Below are 22776 nucleotides of genomic sequence, written 5' to 3' on the forward strand. Positions count from 1 at the left end.
GTAATACTTTATTGACAAATTGCTTTCACCCAAAATATATAGAGTTCCTTCAATTTGTTCTTTAACAGGGTTTAAAACAAACAAACAAAAAAAACACCACAGTAGATGCACAGGAGGGGCGCCTAGGTGGCTCAGTCGGATCAACATCCCACTCAGTTTCAGCTGAGGTCCTGATCTCCTGGGTTGTGGGTTAAGCCTCAAGATGGCTCCCTGCTCCCTACTCGCAGGGAGTCAGCTTGAGGACTCTATCCCTCCATCCTTTCCCCCACTCACACACATTATGTGCTCTTTCTCCCTCTCTCAAATAAATATTTTATAAAAAAGAGATTAACAGGTACTTCATTAAAGAGAAAATGCAAATGACTAATAAACATATGAAAGGATGCTCAAGGCCATCATCCATCAGGAAAATGCAAATTAAAACCACAATGAGATACAAGTATCCCTCACAATCTAAAAGTATAGCCTTCTAGGGCACTTGGGTAGCTCAGCTGGTTAAACCTCTGCCTTTGGCTCAGGTTATTATCCTGGAGTCCAGAGATCAAGCCCCATGTTGGGCTCCCCACTCAGCAGGGAGTCTGCTTCTCCCTCTGACCCTCCCCCCTCATACTCTCTCTACACTCTCTCTCTCAAACACATAAATAAAATCTTTTTCAATAAATAAACAAATAAAATAAAAGTATGGCCTTCTATGAAATCTTTCATAAGCCAAAATGGCATAAAGCAAAGAAGCAATTACCACTAATCTACACAGAAAAATTTTTGAGCTTTACCAGACCCAAAAAATAACCCTAAAGGGGCTTTTCTGATACTGTAGGGCACATCTTGCTAACAGATGCATAAAATAAACTGAGCTAAGGCACAGATGTTCACAGACACAGTTCAAAACTATGGCGGCATGAAACGGAGATGCTAAGCAGTTCCCAGGGAAGGAGCTTGGCAGCGCCACTCTCCTTGTACACACCGCCTCCATAAGGGCTCACTGCAAAACAAATGCCAAACATTATTTTCTCATTTTGCTATTTTTTGCAAAAGCAAAAATCCTCTAAGGATTGTTCTTGGTTAGCAAAAACAGGTACTGATATAGATCTTTCATAAGAGCAAAGTGGCATAACACCAACTTCTGAAAAGTGGGGGAGACATGTACTTCCACTTATCAGAATGATTCAAATTGAAAGAGTGGCAATACCAAGTGGTGATGAGGACATGAACAACTAGAACTCTGAAACAAGGCTGCTGCTGGTGTAAACCGGTACAACCATCTTATAAAATTCTTTGGTATTGCATATACATAACTATGACCTGGCAATTCTACTCTAAGGTATATACGTAATATAAATATACGTATATGTATAGCAAGACTCTTGTACAGGAGTATTCAAAGCAATATTACTAGTAATAGCAAAAAAAAAAAAAAAACTGGAAAGAACCCAAATGTCTGTAAACAGTAGTAGACATGTTTTGGCATATTTATACAATTTAGTATCACGTAACATTGAACATGATTATACTAAACTCAAAAATGAATCTCACGGGGTGCCTGGGTCGCTCAGTGGGTTAAAGCTTCTGCCTTCGGCTCAGGTCATGATCCGAGGGTCCTGGGATCCAGCCCCGCATCGGGCTCTCGGCGGGGAGCCTGCTTCCCCACCCGCACCCCTGCCTGTCTCTCTGCCTACTTGTGATCTCTGTTTCTTAAAAAAATAAATAAAAAATCTTAAAAAAAAAAATGAATCTCACAAACATGCTGAGTAAAAGAAGACAAAAGAAGACTCAATATAATAATTAAATTGATACACTTAATACAAAGTTCAAAAAATGGGTACAACTAACTTCCTTTGCCATTTGAATGGATAAATTGTGGTATCCATAAATAGAATACTACTCGACAGTAGAAAGGAATGAATTATTGATACATGCAACAACATGGATCAATCTCAACATAATTATACTGAGTGAAAGTACTGGATAACAGAGTATATTCAGTATAATCCCATTCCTATGAAAGTCTAGAAAATACAAACTAACCTAAGTGTCAGGAGCAAATGAGTGGGTGCTCAGGGATAAGAGGGAAAGAAAGAGGGAGGAAATACAAAGGGGATGATGCATTTGTTCACCACCTTGACTGTGGTGATGGTTTCACTGAGTGTATGTATACGTCAAAATTTATCCAATTATACACTTAAAATGTGTAGTATACTATTTGTCAACTATACTTTGATAAAGCTGTTGGAAGGAAGAGAGGAAGGAGGAAAGCAGTAAGGGAGGAAGAGACAAAAAGGAAGAACGGGGCAAAGGAGGAATGGAGGAGGGAAAAAGGGAACAGACCAGCAGGGATGAAGGGATGAAGGGAGGAGAGAAACTCTGAATGACTGACAGGAAATTAACCTTTCTAGGCCCCAATTTTCTTATCTGTAAAACAGGAGTTAGAGTTTTCATAGTTAAATGAGATAATGCATACACAATCCTTAGTGCACACTATATGTTTATGAGTCTATCCTTCTTTCCTTCTTTCTCACTCATTCCTTCAAGAAATAGGAGTATCTAATTGTGCCAGGCTCTGTACTAGGCACCAGGATACCAAAAAATACTATATCCTTTATAGGGAAACATAGAAATAAATAATAAAAAATGAATAATTATAAAATTTCATAAATACTGCAAAGAGATATATGGTGTTGAGAGATACTATAACAGGTGTTTTTGACAGAGTCAGGGAAATAAGGAAAAGCATCCACGAAGAAGGGACCACACTGCTGAGCTCTGAAGAATAAGCAGGCATTAATTAGGCAAAAACAGGAATAAGCATGTACAAACCGTGGACTGGAAGATGTCTTTCAAAAAAAAATGGCTAATGTCTCTGGAGAGTAAAGAGAATAAGGAAGAGACTGGCATGAACTAAAGCTTGAAAGGTGGTCTGGGGTCAGACCAAGATGCAGGCAGGCCCACCTTCAGAGCAATAGGAAGAATCTGAAATGGTTTAAACAGGAGAGGTAACAAACCTTTCTGAGGTTTAGAAAAAGCACTCCAATTACAGTGCAGGGAATAAGCTGCAGGGGAACAAGAATGAATGGAGATATGTAAGACAGGAGCTACTGTTGCAGTTCAGGCAACAATAATAATAGCTAGGATCAGGGCAGTAAAGTTAGAGATTCATTCTATCATAAAAATCCTTACTAAGAGCCAAGCGCTCTCCCAAATGCAAGAGATGTAAGAAGCACCAACCCCCACCAAAAGAAAAAAAAAGAAAAGGAAAAAAAATCCCTGCCCTTGTAGGGTTTACATTCTAGAGGAGAGGGACAGAAAAATATCACGTATCTGATGGCTGTTTTAAGTGCTATGAAGAAAACATTAAACCAGGAAAGTGGTAGTGGAAGGAGGGGTTGTCTTAAGAGCCCACAGAATCATAAAGGGATTAGATTCCAGACAAAAAAGGATGACTCAGGAGTTGTGGACTTCTTAGGGTGACTGATAAAAACAGGCTAAAAGGCATGATGACAACTGCCTGGATGATTTCAAAGTAGTTATAGTTAGTGATGTTAGTGCTGGGGGAGAAGGAAGGCTACAGGACATGCCAGGAGACACAGCACTGTGAGACCTCTTCTTTATTCCTGCCAAGGATGATGCAGAAGCCAATGAAGGATAGCTTTATCCACAGCACTTAGAGCTTCTGGACTCCCTCTTAACTCCAAAAGAGAAGTGAAAGAGAAAAGAGGATTGGTCTTACATAAAAAACCTTGTTCCCCAATTCCTATGTTCTGGTAAATTCTATGATGACAGCAGCTCTATCTTAACCCCTATATTCCCAGAATCCAGACCAGTGCCTAGCACACAGCAGACATGGGATATTTATTATTGAAAGAATAAATGAATGGAGTACTGAATTTTTGTTTTTTTCTTAAGTAACCTCTACGCCCAACATGGGGCTTGAACTCATGACCCTGAGACTGAGAGCAGCATGCCCCAACAACTGAGACAGTCAGGTACCCCCCAAAATGGGAGTATTATATCTAAAGGCAAAATATCCCTGGGGCTCCTGGGTGACTCAGTTGGTTAAGCATCTGCCCTCAGTCAGGTCATGATCCTAGAGTCCCCAGATTGAGCCCCACATCGGGCTCTGTGCTCAGCAAGGAGTCTGCTTCTCCCTCTGCCCTTCACTCTGCTTGTGCTCCCTCAAATAAATAAAATCTTAAAAACGCATACACACAAACACACACATATCCCCCATTACTAAGGTAAACTCTTTACCTCTTAAGTGTGCTCCTATAAAAATTACCAAGTGGGCCTAGCCACAAAAAAAGCTTTAATCAAATCAAATTACATTAATTTTTAAGTTTTTAAATTGATGACTATATTCTAAGAGTCTTAAAGACAATCACATTTTTATAAACTTGCAGAATTTAAAAATATATACTTATACTTCTTTAAAATAAAACTTAGAGGGGCACATGCCTGGCTCAGTTGGTAGAGCATGCAACTCGATCTCGGGGTTTTGAGTTCAAGCCCCACAATGGGCACAGAGTCTACTTAAAATTTAAATAAATAAGTAAACAAATAATACATAATTAAACTACAAATTCAAAAACCTTAGACTTTTCAAATTATTTTAGTATGTTTAATGACATGTTTGTTTAAAGAAATGATAGTATTTTATCGTACAAAATTCCATTTATTTATGTATTTATATCATTTGTAATGATATTTATAAACAATGAATACTAACCAGGAGTTCAGCAATATTCCCTGGAGCCACTATGCAGTCCTTAGTGTGTAGCCGCTAGATAATCACACTACTTTAAAATATATAATAATACACTTTTCAAGAGTATACTTATTTTAATCCAGATCTAACTAAAATTTTCTGGGGCATCTGGGTGGCTCAGTTGGTTAAGTGTCTGACTCTTGATTTTCGCTCAGGCTGTGATCTCAGAGTCTTGAGACTGAACCCCTCCTCTGGCTTTACACTAGAAGCCTGCATAAGACTCTCTCTCTCTCATTCCCCCCTAACTAGAGCATGCACTCTCAAAAACAATTTTCTTTCTCATTTATATTCTAAAATTTAAGTCAAACTGTTAAATTACTTATTAAAAAAATACATACCTTTCTCTCACAAAATCTGCTAGTTCTTTTGTTGATATCTGTCCATGTTTCATGTTATGGTAAAGGACATCAAAGCCACTATTTTTTTCCCCCTAAAATTGAAGAAGATTTTTAGTTTAACAACAAAAAAAAGATCAAAACGACTTAAGAACAACCAATATTAACCAATATGCAACTCTAATGCTCAAGTGAGCATCAGAGTTAATTAAACCAATGTTGCTCATTAATTAAACCAATGTTGCTCATTATAGGACTTCAAACTGTATCAAAGGAATATGACGCAGTTTGACAAAGTTTACAATTTATTATATATACATATACACACATTAAATACATGCACACATTCTATAATCACTCATGTGAGTTTATTAGTGAAATTAAGTTTGAAATTTTAAAAAATAACATGCAGAATAATTTAGAAAAAGTAACCATGGATCTTTTAAAATACATTATCAATCCCTTCAACATGAACTAAGGGATTCCTGATTATTCAGGCAGAGTCTCTGCTTTAAAACAAGTAAATCTCAGGGCGCCTAGGTGGCTCAGTCATTGGGTGGCTGTCGTTAAGCGCCTGCCTTTGGTTTGGGTCATGATCCCATGGTCCTGGGATTTAGCCCTGCATTGGGCTCCCTGCTCAACAGAAGGCCTGCTTCTCCCTCTTCCACTCCCCCTGCTTATGTGCCTTCTCTTGCTGTCTCTCTGTCAAATAAATAAAATCTTTAAATAAATAAATAAATAAATAAAAATAAAAAATAAGTAAATCTTGACTTCCGAGTCAAGACAGCCTATTACTAATCACTTACACATTCAATACCACAAAATGTTTATAATAACTAATCCATCTTTTAGTAAACTTAAACAACTATGAATAAACTAAGCTCAATAACTCTCTCTGCAATTGGCAGTTTTTCTCTTTCTTCAGTGAAAATAACATAATGAAGAATTCAGTATCTTTGCTGGAAATAGCAATACAATAAGCAAGAATTACACAATATGAACCCTAATTTTTTCACAGTTCGCCAAAAACAGGAAACACAGAAACTTCCAATTACGCTGAAGTGATCCCTAACAAGCTTGTAAACAAACATAAAATTATTTTGCCATACATATGATAAATTAAAATGTCATATTTGGTGGAAACTCTGGGTGGCTCAGTCAGTTAAGCATCTGCCTTCAGCTCAGGTCATGATCCTGGGGTCCTGGGATGGAGCCCCATGTGGGACTGCCTGCTCAGCAGCAAGCCTGGTTCTCCCTCTCCCTCTACCCTCCCCCCATGCTCGCTCGCTCTCGCTCTCTCTTCTCTCTCTCTCTCTCTCTCTCTCACATAAACAAAGAAAATCTTTTAAAAAAATAGAATAACATAAAATGTCATATTTGGGGGCACCTGGGTGGCTCAGTTGGTTAAGCGTCTGCTTCAGCTGGGGTTGTGTTCCCTGCTGAGCAGGAAGTCTGCCTCTCCTTCTTCCTCTGCCCCTCCCCCCACTCCCACTTGAGCTCACGCTCACTCATTCACTCTTAAATAAATAAATATCTATCTTTAAAAAAATATCTAACCAGTCAGGTTACCTGGGTTCCCAATGTGCATTACGCATAATTCAAATTAGAAGCGAGTTGGGAATAAAGAGCTATTCAAATAGGCACAAAGACTATTTTTTTTTAAAATATTTATTTATTTGACAGACAGAGATCAAAAGGAGGCAGACAGGCAGGCAGAGAGAGAGGAGGAAGCAGGCTCCCTGCTGAGCAGAGAGCCCCATGGCGGGTTTGATCCCAGGACCCTGGGATCATGACCTGAGCCAAAGGCAGAGGCTTTAACCCACTGAGCCACCCAGGTGCCCCGGCACAAAGACTATTAGAAATACTATTTACCAGTCTTACAAGAGAAAGAAAAAAAAAATTTTTTTTAAAGGAGATGAGAACTTGGAAACCACTAGTAACTGGAGCAATAAGGTCCTGAGCATTTCACTTCACTGTTGAAGTATTAAAAATGTTAAGCAACCAAGAAAAGGTTAAATTATATTCAGAAATCTGGGTTTTTATTAAGAAGTCCTTGAAGTAAGCTCTTTATCCAGGAACTTCAGATATCCAAATAACATATTAATTAAAATTCCCAATAAGGAAATGAGGGTTATTAATTTAATACAATATAACAATATTAATAAAGCAGCAATAACACACCCTGGGAAATAGTGCTAGCTAATCCATCCCTCAGGTCTTCACTTGGAAAGACAAGGAAAACTCATTCTAATAAGGATGTGATATAAAAGAAGCCTGCCTCAGAAGGCACTAACCACTAAAAACAAACACCCTACATGATTACAAATCCATTTGTCATTTCTTTCTATTTAGGGATTCCTTCATTTACTGAAATCGAAAAACTTGAATCTGACTCCAGGCACTATTCTTTAATAATTTCACAAACTTATTATTATTAACACAAATATTTACTACTCATGAACTTTCCTTTAGCACAAACTAAGCAAAAATTTTACTACTTCAAATGGCACTAGTGCACTCTCTACACACACACACATAAACACATACAACTTAGTCTAAAAAAAAATTTCAAAGTGTCCAATAAAGAATGCAAGTCGTATTGTTACCTTGTCAAAAACTTAATTTATAGCTTTGATAACAGATGACTAAATATTAAATATATACACATTTATATATAAAAAAATAAAGAACACAGAGCAGTGGAGCTCAGGTTTAGACCCATTTGGCCTCAGTGTCTTCACCTGCACAAAACACTGAAAATTCTGGTGAAACAGGGAGATACCACCCTTGAAACTGACAATCTTAACAGATTATAATTCTGCCACTGTTTGAGATTACCCAGTACTTTTTTTAACTAGAAGTACCTCCACAAGGTGCTATCATTTTTACAGCAGCCACTGACATTTTTAGTAGGTGGCTCTAATTCAAAGAAAAGTAAAATAGCAAAAAGTATTACTGAATTGCATATCCATTTTATCACCTGAGACCTTGAAGTGGATATGTTTCTGTTACTTTCAACACAAAAATATTTTTTTCCTTTAACATATTCTGTTAACTCAAGCAAGAACTTGTTTTCCTTGGCTAACTACGAATACATGATGAACGCACAAATAACTTGACAACGGACCTTTATTATCAAATAGAACTACGACTAAACATGTCTTCTGGTCTCTAATATTTTACTAAAACTGTAAATATTTATGCCCTTTGATCCAACAATTCTACTTTTAAGAATCTATACTACACAAACACACATACAAAAATAAATGTGGAAGAATATTTACTGAAATACTATTTATAACAGTGAAAAAAATTTTAAAAATCCATTAATATTACTGGTTAAGTAAATGACATATATACTACAATAAAAAATATATATGGTGTTTTTTTAAAAGACTACAGTTAAAAAAAATGCAGATTTTTAACTGTTAATTTTAAAAATTTGCCCAGATATACTGTCAATGGAAAAAAGCAGGATGCAATTACCAAAACAGCCAAAAATAACCTAATGCTAGGACAACTTAATGTCCATTACCCAGTTGTTTAATGTTAGGAACAACCTAAATGTCCATCAACCAGTGAATAAAAAGACAAAATAGAGTATACCCATAAGATAAAATATAACTCAGCAATAAAAAGAAACAAACACTGATACATGTGACTTAATGAATGAACATCATAAATATTTCACTAAGTTAAAGAAATCAGACACAAGAGAGTAGATATTGTAGGATTCTATTTATATGAAATGTCCAGAATAAGCAAATACACTGAGATAGAAAGTAGATGAGTGGGCTGCTAGGGAGGAGGGCTGTAAGGTAGGAGGTGATAAAAGGTACAGGTTTTCTTTCTGAGGTAATGAAAATGTTTTAAAATTGACTGTGATGATGGATGCACCTATCTGTATTACCCAAAACCATTGAACTGTACACTTTAAGTGAATTGCACAATATATTAAATATATCATGATAAACTTGTCAAAGGCATGAGCAGGTATTTTTACCTATTTCAATCAATTAATTCTTGCAGAGAGATTTGCAGTATTGACTGACCATAGCTGCTATTAACACCATTGCTGACACAAGGAAGACAATTATTTTGAAGATTTAACTAAGGTAGGATCTTCTACCTGCTGGTCTCCATGCACTTTAAAAAGAGATAGTACTTTCATAAAAGTCCAATGATTGTGGCCTGGGGCAAACAAAATCTTCTTATAATCCTATATAAACAAGTGTTAAAAATCTTTGAAATAATTCCTAATAGGAAGTAGAAAAAAAAATCTTATCATCCTTTGAAGATGTTTAGTCCAGAACTATTCAAGTCCGTTAAGAAAACACAAACTTCTCAGGACCTATTGTTTCCTCTTACTGCTCTAATTTGACAGCACTTAACAGTCTGATGTTTAACAATCCAGATTCCTTTTCCCATACATATAGTAACATGTTACTTTTTAATAGGAAAATGAGATCACACCATGCATAGTTTTGCACTTAAAATTATCAACTGAACTAAAATTTAGCTAAAAAGATAGTTAAGTTATAAGTAAGGTCACCAAGTCACTGGAAATACTCAGATTTTTTTTAGTCTAATTTAGAATCTACAAGACATACTTGAAATTTCAAGTTAAAAAGTTTGAATACGTCATCAAACCTATTTTGGAAACTCAAAGGCATTTATTTAAATAAATATAAAATACAACCTAACAACTCCCCACTTGAAGAAAAAGTGCATCTCTATTAACAAAGCTATGAAATACCTATTTTAATGAAAATGGAACTGTTTAATGTACCTTGGTTTTTTAAGACCCATGAATAGTAATAGTGGAAAAACACAAAGCTATAAATCCCAGAGATTTTTAGTTAATGGTTTGAAACTTCTCCTTCAAAGAACCTTTTAAGAGCAACAGTAAATTAAACACTAAAAACAAAAAGTATGGATATCATTCACTTCTGATGACTCCAAGATTCTAGAAAACAGGCAGGAGATAGTGTATACTGTACAATCACACTATGAATTGATGTTTATTTTACCTTGTTCCTTTTTAAATCTTTTTAAAAATTTTTGGAAGGGGATCAAAGGGTCAGAAGGTGCTGTCATGTGAACAGCAAATAACATGCCTAAACTTCCTCTCAACCTCAAACCGCCTCAAAGGTAATAAATAAATATCATCACTTCCTACCGCTCTACATTTTCCTTTTCCTCTAGTTCTTACGTAAGCAGTTTTTCTATAAGTAAATAGCACATTTAACCACAAGTTATAATCTCTTCTAGTCAACCTTCTATTTATACATTGAAATTTTCACACATGATCATCAAAACGATTCTACAGAACCATTTGCAAGATGTTTTTAAAGCAGAAAACAGTGATTGAAGATGTAAAACAAGCACTGCTCAGCAGTAAGTACTACTTGCTGCAGGTACAGAAGTCGCTCAAACACATTTGTTGGTTGACTGAAGAAAATAAACCTTATCACATTAAAGAAATTATTTCTAACCCCTCAAATACTCCCTAATGTCTTCAGTTACAACTCACTTCTTCCAGTAAATTAAATCTGTAAAGCCACCTAAAAGATATTACATGGTTTCAACAAAAATAGCAGAAGCAAAGAGGATAATTTGTCTTATAACTTTCAAATTTTCTGTAATATACTGTAAATGAATGTAATTTTCATTAATCTCAAAATAAAAAAATAAAAACAATTTCAGCTTTCTCAAAAACTCTTCAATCTGTACCTTCAAAGACAAAGGCTACCTTCTTAAACTGACATCTTGTTCATATTAATAGTTAAATCTCCTCCTAATTCATAAATGAAAAAAAAAAACCTTAAAGTTTTTTAGGAGCAGTTTTAAAAATTACCTATTTACTCCATGGAAACCTATGAAAGTCACTACAAAATATTTTCAAAGAATACTTAATCAAATGAGAAAAATGTTTCATGGCAATTATCATTTGAAAATACCAAGCTACAGACAATACAGCAGAACACACTGTGCATGTTGTATTTCTAAAGAAAATCTCAGAGGACACAGGGAAAAGCTATATATAATTTTTCTTCTGTACTCTCTGTTCTATCTATCACATAACAATGGTTAAAATTAAAAAAGAAAGCCACCTTCACTGCTCTTGTTTCAACCAAATAAAAACTAACACTTCTTAGTATTAAGGTCCAGCATCACCAATTTGCTCTACTTATATTGTACCTTCCCATCTTATCCCTAAATGCAAGCAAACATGCTTCTCCTATCTTCTGTAACCTTTATTCCTGCTGTTCCATCAGGGAAGGAGCATGTTCCTAATAGAACTAATGGACTTGTGTGTCTCAAATTCATCCTACAGTTCACTAATCATTTCTTAATTTAATCCTCTGAATCTGGCTATCCCAGCAACATTCTCTAGCAACTTAACCAATAGTTACCATTTTAGGTCTCAGCTTCTGTTGTACTGTTTTTATTTCTCCCCCACATCTGACCAACTTATGCTCTTCTCTGTGGACCAAACCGCTACTAATATTCTTCCAACTGTAATATTGTCATCTTTCCACACTAGGTAAACTGAAAATCAAACCCTTATTCCCTTTACATCTCCATGGCACCATATTTCTATATGGATTTCTTAGGGTGCTTTTTTTTTTTTTTTTTTAAGATTTTATTTATTCATTTGACAGAGAGAGAGAGGCAGGCAGAGGGAGAACCAGACTTCCTGCTGAGCAAGGAGCCCGATGCGGAACTCAATCCCAGGATGCTGGATCATGACCTGAGCCAAAGGCAGACCTTTAAACAGACTGAGCCACCCAGGCGTCCCTCTTAGGGTGCTTTTGTTAAATGTTTTAGAATTGTCAAACTAGGATGGATAACCTCAAGAAACAGTACTCAAAAAACTACTTCCAAAAAGCTTATGCTAGCCAAGTGTGTACGATGATATAAAGCATACCTGTTCTCCCATGCCTTTGCCTAAATAACTTAAGCAGTTCTGAAAGGATTAGAGCAATGAGGATTTAGTGTGCATGGCTACAAAAGAACCCAGACAGCAAATTTTTATCCTTTCCATGTCAACGTTCTAAAATCCCTCCCCTGAGCTGAATTTACACAGACTAAATCAGTATCAATTTCTGACTTTCAAATTTCTCCTACAATTAAAGCAAAAATACAAAACAAAAATTCTAAGGGCCTCACAATAAAATTTACTGCCATCTAAAATGCTGATTTTATAATGTCTATCTGTCAAGTCTATTTGAACCAACTTTAGATGAATCTGTAGTTCACATTTTCCTAGCTTGTTGCAGTTGGAAACAATTTGGGCATGGATAACTCGCTAACAATTAAACAACCACACGTTCTAACTTAGTGTTTATAATTTCCTTGTTTATATACAGAGATCATCTCTGGAAAGCTATGTAAAACTGGTAACAGTTACTGCCCTTGTGGAGATCTTGGAGGCTAAGGAAAAAAGAGTAAGATTTTATACTGTGTTCCCTTTGGTACTTTTTGAATACTGAACCACATAAATTTTGCAAATCTTTTAATTAATGTAATATGTAAATATGCATACATATACACGTCTTAAATTTCAGCGTACCACCCAATGGGATCATATCATAAGCAGTATTTGGAAATTTCAAGTAATAAAAAGAAAGCCTATAATCTGGGTATCTATGATTACCTCAACTAGTTTTCTAAAAATATATATATTTCAATTTGCATATGGGTTATACCCCCAAGAATACATGTGTGTGGGTGTTATGTATAGGTGTTAGGTGTTAGTCTCCCTAGGATATTAAATTTGGATTACAGGGGCGCCTGGGTGGCTCAGTGGGTTGGGCCTCTGCCTTTGGCTCGGGTCATGATCTCAGAGTCCTGGGATCAAGGCCAGCATCAGGCTCTCTGCTCGGCGGAGAGCCTGCTTCCTCCTCTCTCTCTCTCTCTCTGCCTGCTTCTATGCCTACTTATGATCTCTGTCAAATAAATAAATAAAATCTTAAAAAAAAAATTTAGATTACAAAAAAATCAAGCAGGGGCACCTGGGTGGCTCAGTGTTATTAAGCCTCTGCTTTCCACTCAGGTCATGAGCTCAGGGTCCTGGGACTGAGCCCTGCATAGGGCTCTCTGCTCAGCAGGGAGCCTGCTTCCCCCTCCCTTTCTGCCTACCTCTTGGGCTACTTGTGATCTCTCTGTCAAATAAATAAATAAATAAAATCTTTTTTTTTTTAAGCAAAAATACAATGTTTTACACTTCAAAGTCCTATTAATAGCAATTCCAGGGTTTTTTTTTTAAAGATTTTATTTATTTGACAGAGAGAGAGAAAAATCATTAAGTAAGCAGAGCAGCAGGCAGAGATAGAGGGGGAAGCAGGCTCCCCACTGAGCAAAGACCAATGCGAGGCTCGATCCCAGGACCCTGAGAGCATGACCCTGAGCCGAAGGCAGAGGCTTAACCCACTGAGCCACCCAGATACCCCCCAATTCCAGATTTTTTTTTTTTTATAATTTTATTTTTTATAAACATATATATATATATATTTTTCCCCCAGGGGTACAGGTCTGTGAATCTCCACGTTTACAAACTTCACAGCACTCACCATAGCACATACCCTACCCAATGTCCATAACCCCCCCCCAATTCCAGATTTTTAAAAAACATTTTAATCCTCCCAGTTTATCCATGTAAATGATCGATCAAATTTTGGAAATATAACCAAGTGCTCCAATTTTATTTAGAAGTAAAGCATGACAATGCCAATGAAACCAACAGACAATACTTCTGTACTGGTTAAACAATAAAAGAAATAAGGACAAGAAACAAAGAAATACTTCAGGATAAAAACACCCAAGATAATTATTTCATTCTTGATGTGCTGACTGGAAATAATTTTTGGAAAAGGTCACCTAACTAAAAACGTCAGCTCATTATAATGTGATATATGCTAAAGAATACTTGATGTCTTTGGGAGAATGCTTACTATTTTATAGACATCAGGATTATTATATAAAATAAGGTTTATAAGGTATTTAAATCAGGTATGTTTTATTTTTCCCCTTAAATAACTATCACCAATGAAATCCATTCCTTAAAAAAATAAATTTTTAAGAGGTGAGTATCCAAAATACATAAAGAACTTATACAACTCAACACGAAAAACAAAAAATAATCCAATTAAAAAATCAGAAAACATGAACAGACATTTCTCCAGAGAAAATATACAGATGGCCACAGACACATGAAAATATGCTCAATATCACTCATCATCAGGGAAATGCAAATCAAAACCACAATGAGGAGGTGCCTGGGTAGCTCAGTCAGCTGAGCATTCTGACTCTTAATTTCAGCTCAGGTCATGGTCTTGGGGTTGTGGAATCAAGCCCTGTATCAGGCTCCAGGTTGGGTGCAGAGTCTCCTTGGGCAACCTTCTCCCGCTGCCCCTCCTCCCGCTCACGTTCTCTCTCTCTCTCAAATAAAAAAATAAAATCTTAAAAAAAAAACAACCCACAATGAGTTATCACCTCACACCAGTCAGAATGGCTAAAATCAAAAACACAAAAGATGTGGAGAAAAAGGAACCCTCATGCACTGTTGATGAGAATGAAACGTGGTTCAGCCATTGCGGAAAACCCTATGGAGATTCCTTAAAAAGTTAAAATAGAATTACCATATAATCCAGTAATTCTACTACTAGGTATTTACCCAAAGAATATGAAAACACTAATTCAAAAAAATATAAGCAGTAGCCCTATGTTTATTGCAGCATTATTTACAATAGCCAAAATATGTAAGGAACCCAAAGGTCCATCTATATAGATGAACAGATTAAAGAAGATGAATATATACTATGAAATATTACTTAGCCATAAAAAAAGAATGAAATCTTAAAAAAAAAAAAAAAAGAATGAAATCTTGCCATTCGCAAAAACACGGATGGACCTAGGGTGTATAATGCTAAGTGAAATAACTCAGAGAAAAACAAATACCATATGACTTCATTCATATGTGGAATTTAACAAACAAAACAAAACAAAGAAAGAGACACACCAAAAAAACAGACTTTTCATTATAGAGAACAAACTGCTGGTTACCAGAGGGGAGGTTAGTGTGGGGATGGGGGAAATAGTGATGGGGATAAAGAGTACACTTATGATGAGAACTGAGTACTGTATAGAATTGCTGAATCAGTATACTGTACACCTGAAACTAATATAACACTGTGTGTTAATTATACATAAAAAAGCATATGTTTTTCAAAATCTAACTCCTCAATTAAATAATCTGGGTTTATATGAAAACATAAAGCCATTTTAATTACTACAGTGCAATGCTGACACAATCTCAAGAGCACTATAAATTAGTACCCTACTCTGAGAAACGGTGTACAGAGATACTTACTATAATATCAGCAAAAAAAGTTAAGTTACATTATCTTTTGAAGGACTAACAACTGTTTTATATACCAAGGCAATAGTGTGGAATTCTATCAAAATTAATTCTGTTATCCAATTTTAATGAAAAAGAAAAACATTTTCAACTTTATTATCAAAGGCACTATACTTTGTGGCAAAAAATGACTTATCAGCAACAAACCACCTGTTGTATAGGAAGTTTTAAATACGTTTTTCTCTTCAAAGTTTAATATTAAGTAATTCGTAATGTAGCATACTATTTTAGTTAAGAAAAACCATACCTTAAAGAAAAAGGCAGGATGTGCTACTTTCAAAAGGGCTTGAAAATAGTTTGAATGATTCAAACTTTCCTCTAACAAATGCCACAACAAAAAGGTTTGTCTTTTTATATGTAGGGAAAACAACAATTAATAAGTTGTTTGGTTAGAAACTTAAAACTTTGAAGTTTCCCATTACCTCACTTTGACAAGTTTTATTTGACCTGACAGTGCTACTTTAAATATTAGGGGAGAAGAGTGAAACTAATATTGTAATTTCTGTTTTAAGAAGTTATAAATGATCCTAAAATATGTAAATTTTTAAGTTGTCTTAGACAAGTATCAAATTCTCTGAAGTTATTTAGTTCTTGTTCTTAGTTTTCCCTACTTCATTTAGTCCTCCTTTGGAACTTTTTATAAAGCTTTTATATTTAATTTAGAGTTTTCAGCCCTAATTCCAGGCTTGGAATTAATAAAATGAAATCTATTTTAACTGTTTGCGTTCAATAGTGGGAAAGTGAAAAGACAAAAACATAAATTAGACTAGAAGTTTTCTCTAGACTTCAGATATCCAAATTCATTCCTGTTCCTCCCCTAAAAAGGACAACAAGGAGCACCCAAAAACTGATAAAAGAATGTTCGTAGAAAGCATTATTCATAACAGCCAAAAACCATTAGACAAGGCTATATTCAAAGCTCAATTAACAGAAACAAAAGTAACTTTAAAATGCTAATGTACAATTTGCAGTAAACTATACTTCAATTTCTGAAAAAAAAAAAAAAAAAACAAACCTTAATATACAATTTGGAAGTAAGTCAGCAAGCATCAAGAACACATTCTTTCTTTTTAAGATTTTATTTATTTATTTACTTGTCAGAGAAATAGAGCGCACAAGCATGCACAAAAGCACACACAAGCAGGGGGAGTTGCCAGCAGAGGGAAAAGCAGACTCCATGCTGAGCAAAGAGCCTGGTATGGAACTCGAGTCCAGGACCCTGGGATCATGACTTGAGCTGAAGGCAGATGCTAAAAATGTTTAATCGACTGAGGAACCCAGTAACCCCAAGAACACATTCATCCATCAAAAGACATTCAAGGGGCACCTGCTTGGTTCAGTTTGAAAAGCATGCTTAATCTTGGGGTCATGAGTTTGAACCCCACATGGGGTGTAAAGATTATTTAAAAAATAAAATAAAATAAAGCAAAACATTTTGGGATGCCAATTTTAAATCCAATTTAATAGTTTTATAAGTTGCCTAAAACCTGAAGTCTAAAATTGATAGGTTATATATATCAACTATATCTAAATTAATAAACTAATTAAATTGATAGGCTAACACCTAAAATTCATACAGAAATGGCAAGGGACCTAGAATAGGCAAAATAATCTTGAAAAGGAAGACCAAATCTAGAAAACTCTCACTTCCTGATGCCAAACTTACTACAAAGCCATAGTAATCAAAACAGTGTAGGACTAGTGTAAGGGCAGACAATGGAATACTACTAAAAATCAAGAAATAAACCCATACATCTATGGTTAACTGATTTTTGACAAGGGTGTCAAGAGTATTTAACAGAGAAAGAGGAGCCCTTCAACAAAGGTACTGAGACTACATATCCATGCAAAAGAATGAAGCTGAACCTCCTCCTGGCACCACACACAAAAACTGACTTCAAATGGATCACAGGCCTAAATATAAGAACTAAAACTATAAAACCCGTAGAAGAAAACACAAGTAAATCTTTGTGACCATGGATTAGGAAAAACGTCTTAGAGTAAACAATAAAAGCATAAGTAATAACAAATAAATTAACCGGACTTCTAAATTTAAAACTTTGATACTTCAAAGGACAATATCAAATTACCTCACACAAGTTGGAACGGTTACTATCAAAAAGAAATAACAAGTGTCAGCAAGGTTGTGGAGAAAAGGAAACAGTCCCACACTGTTGGTGAGAATGTAAATTTGTGTAGCCACTGTGGAAAATATTATTATCAAATATTATATATATTATATATATATATATTTCCATAGATATTTATCTCCATAGATATATATCTCCATAGATATATATAATATATATAATAATATAGATATATATAGATATAATATATACATAGAAATACCATAAAATTGGGGCACCTGCGTGGCTCAGTCATTAAGTATCTGCCTTCAGCTCAGGACATGATCCCAGGGTTCTGGGATGAAACCCCACATCGGGCTTCCTGCTCAGCGGGAAGCCTACTTCTCCCTCTCCCACTCCCCCTGCTTGTGTTCCCCCTCTTGCTGTGTCTCTGTCAAATAAATAAATAAAATCTTAAACAAAAAAAAAAAAAAAAAAGAAAATACCATAAAATCCAGTAATTCCACCTCTGGATATGTACCTGAAGAAAATGAAAACATGAATTCAAAAAGGTATATGAACCCCTATGTTTACTGCAGAATTATTTACAATCACCAACATATATGAACGCAACCTAAGTGTCCATCCATAGATGAATAAAGGAGCTGTGGTACACATACACAATGGACAACTCAGCCATAAAAAACAATGTAATCTTGCCATTTCTGACACAGATGGACACAGAGTATATTATGCTAAGTGAAACAAGTTAGACAGAAAAAGACAAATACTGTATGACTTCACTTATATATGAAATCTAAAAAACATATGAACAAAAAACGGAAACACTCATAAAGAGAAAAAACGGGTGGTATGGGGGGACAGTGGGGATAGGTGAAATAGATGATTAAGAGGTACAAACCTACTGCTATAAAATAAGTCACAAGGATGAAAAGTACAGCATAGGAAATAGAGTCAATAATACTGTAATACTGTAAGACAGTAATGGCACTTACACTGGTGAGCATGTCATAATATATGTAATTGTTGAACATCATACACCTGAAGCTAATATTATACATCAACTATATACTTCAATTAAAAATAACTTTTAAGGGGCGCCTGGGTGGCTCAGTGGGTTAAGCCTCTACCTTCAGCTCAGGTCATGGTCTCAGCGTCCTGGGATAGAGCCTGCTTCCCCTCTCTCTCTCTAACTGCCTCTCTGCCTATTTGTGATCTCTCTCTCTCAAATAAATAAAATCTTTTAAAATAATAATAACTTTTAAAAACAAAGTTTTCAAAAAGGACAGCATCAAGAAAAAACAAAAGCCCACAAAATAGAAGAAAATGTTTACAAAATCATGTATCTGATAAAAGACTACCCAGAATATACAAAAACTCTTGCAATTCAATAAAAACACAAATAACCTAATCTAAAAATGGGCAATGAATCTAAAAAGGTATTTCTCTAAAAATATTTTTAAAAGCACATGAAGAGATGTTCAACATTAGCCATCAGAGAAATGGAAATCAAACCCACAATGAGATATTACTTCACACCCATCCACTACAATAAGACGGATAACAAGTGTTATCCAGCACGCACAAAAATTGGAACATAACAGACATTGTTAGTGGGATTGTAAACCATGCAGTCACTTTGGAAAACAGTTTGGCAGTTTTTCAAAATGTTAAAGAGTAACAACATGACCCAGCAATTCCATTCCCAAAAGAAATGAAAACATTTCCACACAAAAACCTGTACAAAAATGTTCATAGCAGTATTTATTATTCATAACAGCCCAAAAGTGGAAACAACCAAACGTCTATCACTGATGAAGAGATAAAATGTAGCATACACACACAATGGAATGTTTGGCCATAAAATGCAACTAAGTACTGATACATGCCGCATCACGGGTGAAGTGTGGAAACACGCTAAGGAAAAGAAGCCAATAAAGGATAACACATATGATCCCATTTATATATGTCCACAAGAGACCAATCTCTTTGGCAGAAATTTATAGATTAGAAAACTGCCTAGGCTGAGTTAGGGGCGAAGGAGATAATAACTGCTTATGGATACAGGGATTCTTTCTGAGGTAATGATACTGTTCTAAATTGATGTGGTGACGTAACTGCACAGACGAAAACCCCCCGAATTGTACACTTAACTGAGTGTATAGTATGTGAGCTGTAACTTCATTAAATATTTTTTATTTGACAGAGAGAGAGAGAGAGAGGGAGGGAGGGAGGAAACACAAGCAAGGTGAAGGGGAGAGGGAGAAGCAGGCTTCCCGCTCAGCAGGGAGCCTGACGCGGGGCTCCATCCCAACATCCTGGGATCATGACCCCAGCCAAAGGCAGATGCCCAACGACTAAACCATCCAGGCGCCCCATAAGGGTATTTCTTAAAGAAAAACCTAATGCCTCGTATTTATGTCGCTTACGGAAAACAAGAAACATTCAAGCCAAATGACTAGGAGCTGATTAGTCCATACGTGATACACTTAGAAATAAGAATTTAAGACACACCTCTTCTTCCTTGAAAGAACTCTCCTTTAATTACTTCTGAATTTTAACTAAAATGGAGCTGTAGTACTTGCAGCTGTCAGGACCTATACTGAGATTGACCCAAGATACGGGGGTAAACATGCTCCCTCTCCCGCACTCGGCTGCACTGCACTTCCCATTACAACAAACAATACAGAAAAACACCCCGCACGGTGACTGAAGTCATTCTCAGAGAACCACCTAATACTAATACGGAGTTAAGAAGAGGGGTGTGGAAAGAATGAGGAAGGGGAAGGAGCACAGGACACAAGGGGAAGTCTTCGTGCATTTAAGCCCAAGGAATCCAGTTACATTAAATTCAACTTTTACACGCTTTGTGAACAGGCCCAGAGGCAAAGTCCTGGGCGCAGACCAAAGAGCCGAGCTGCGAGGCCGAGAGGAAGTGCTGATCCAGGCCAAGCCCTCAAGGGACTCTGTGTGGAAACCACGGGGGGCAAAAGGGCTAAGATGGGGGCTGCGGCGCGGGACGAGGACGAGCCCCCTCCGCCCAGCTCCGGCGGGCGATCGCTGGCAGCGCGCAGCGGGAGGCGGCCGCGCCACGGGCCCGGCGGCCGCGTCCAAGCCGTGGAGCGCGCCCGGAGCCCAAAGCCTCCGGCGCGGCCGGGTCCCATCTCCCGCCCCATCCGGCGCTTTGTCCCAGCGCGGGCGGCGGGCGGCCCCCAAGCGTCCCCGCCGCGGGATGAGGGGCCGTGCTGACAGCCCTCGCCCCCGCAAGGGCTGCGAGCCTGCGAGACCTGGCGGCCGGCGGCCCGCAGCCCTCCCGGCTTCACACAGGCGGGACCCAGCCGGCGGCGGTCCGAGGACGCTAGAGCTCACCGCCGAGCCTTCGCCGCCGCCCGGAGCGCACACAGGCCGAGATCAGGCGGAGAAAGCTTCCCACCCCACAACCCAATTTCCAACATCCCGCTCTTACCCAAAAATTTTCGACGAAATGCGCCATGACCATCCTGCCGCCGCCGCGCCAGGTTCCGCGTCCGCGCCCGCCCGCCGCTGTGTAAACACGGGCACGGCCCCCACGGCGCCCCCGCCTTTCCCCACAGCCGCCGCCGCCGCCGCCGTCGCCGCCGCCGCTGCCTTCTTCCCGGAGACCGGCCCGCACCCTCCAGGGCGCATGCGCCACCTAGCGGCTGCTGCCGCCGGGAGAACTCTTGAAAGCCACCGCCTGGTTGCGCATGCGCTCTTCATTCTATCTCCGGGTTTTAGTAACCCTCCCCTCTACCCAGCGCGGGCTTGGCCAAATTGAGTATTCTCTTGGGAATGGTGGAGAACCGGGTTCTTGGGGAGTCACTGGAGAGACTGCGCGCACCCTTTACGGTACTATGGGTACTGGCCCACGGATGAGCGAAGAAAAGGGCCGGCCAGTGGCAGTGGATACGGCAGCCTGACTGCCTCCTCTCTTCCTCTACGCAAGACGCGCTTCCCCGGCCCTGGAGGATCTTGAAGGGACCAAGTCTGGTCAAGCTGTGATGGGGGAAATTTGGCCTCCGGCCACCGGGAGGAGACTGGGAAACCTTTGGTCGGTACGGTTCCTTTCCTTGACAGGGATCTAAGAACCAAAACAAAACTTTCCGAGGCCGGAAAAAGAGGAAACGCCCAGTGTCGCCTGAGAGTCTCTGGAGCAGCGCGAGACCCAGGCACCAAGTTCCTTGCGGAAGCCACTGACCTCCAGCACGCCCCTAGCAAACCAGGCCAGCTGGGGCAGGAACGTGACCCAAAAAGAACGAATTTCCCTGACCCACGCAGTTTAAAAAAAAAAAAAAAAGTATTTTCCAGGACTTAATTTAAGTCTCTAGTTCTCTTAGCAACTTGTACATTTTGGAAAAAGAAACAAGTTTAAACACGTCCTGGCACAATATGAACTAAATCCCCTTACCATGCCTTGGTTTCCAGAGGTTAGGGGGAAAAAATTAAACCCTTGTGGAGAGGTCTCAGGTTCACTGACACCAGGTCGGCTCAATCCGAAATCTGCTGTTCTTGACACCAAGCCCCACTAATAGACTTAGTGTAGCTTTAACTATATACACTCATATCACACCTCAGATGCTCTGACTTCAGATATAATGAACACTAGGACACGTGTTTCTTGGTGGAAACTTGTTTTCATCCTCAAAAGCAAAAACCACACAATGCCTTGCACGTGATTAAAACTGTGAAGTGTTTGTTGAATTGGGAATAAGTGGATATTGGTATTGTGATTATATCTTTTTTAAAGAATATCTTTTAGAAATATATAGGAGGTAACAGTCTGCTTTAAAATAACTCACTGAGGGACGCCTGGGTGGCTCAGTTGGTTAAGCAGCTGCCTTCGGCTCAGGTCATGATCCCAGCGTCCTGGGATCGAGTCCCACATTGGGCTCCTTGCTCGGCAGGGAGCCTGCTTCTCCCTCTGCCTCTGCCTGCCATTCTGTCTGCCTGTGCTCGCTCTCTCTCCCTCTCTCTCTGACAAATAAAATCTTAAAAAAAATATTAAAAAAAAATAAAAAATAACTCACTGAGGGAGGAACAATGAATAGAGGTATGCATGAAACAGGATTGTTAGAACAATTGTTAGGACCTAGGTAACAGAAACATGGTGGTTCACTATACAGCACTACACTCATTTCGTATATGTTTGCT

General features: G+C 38.0%; 1 protein-coding gene across 2 annotated transcripts in view; it reads right to left on the reverse strand.

The window, feature by feature from the left end:
* The window catches only part of FCHO2 (FCH and mu domain containing endocytic adaptor 2), a 118253-nt gene extending 96988 nt beyond the window's left edge, over positions 1-21265 (reverse strand). The window contains exons 1-2 of one of the 2 annotated variants that reach the window (XM_032848700.1): positions 21074-21265; positions 5098-5189 (exon numbers count right to left, since the gene is read on the reverse strand). In XM_032848700.1, coding sequence (XP_032704591.1) covers positions 5098-5189; positions 21074-21106 — 125 coding nt within the window. In that variant the 5' untranslated portion in view covers positions 21107-21265. Of the gene's footprint in view, positions 1-5097; positions 5190-21073 lie in introns of those variants that run through there. The other variant, XM_032848693.1, reaches the window with a different exon arrangement.
* Between the last annotated feature and the right edge of the window lie 1511 nt (positions 21266-22776).

The sequence above is a fragment of the Lontra canadensis genome, unplaced genomic scaffold (genome assembly GCF_010015895.1).
Source record: "Lontra canadensis isolate GAN:19392208 unplaced genomic scaffold, GSC_riverotter_1.0 scaffold4, whole genome shotgun sequence".
Taxonomy (NCBI): Eukaryota; Metazoa; Chordata; class Mammalia; order Carnivora; family Mustelidae; genus Lontra; species Lontra canadensis.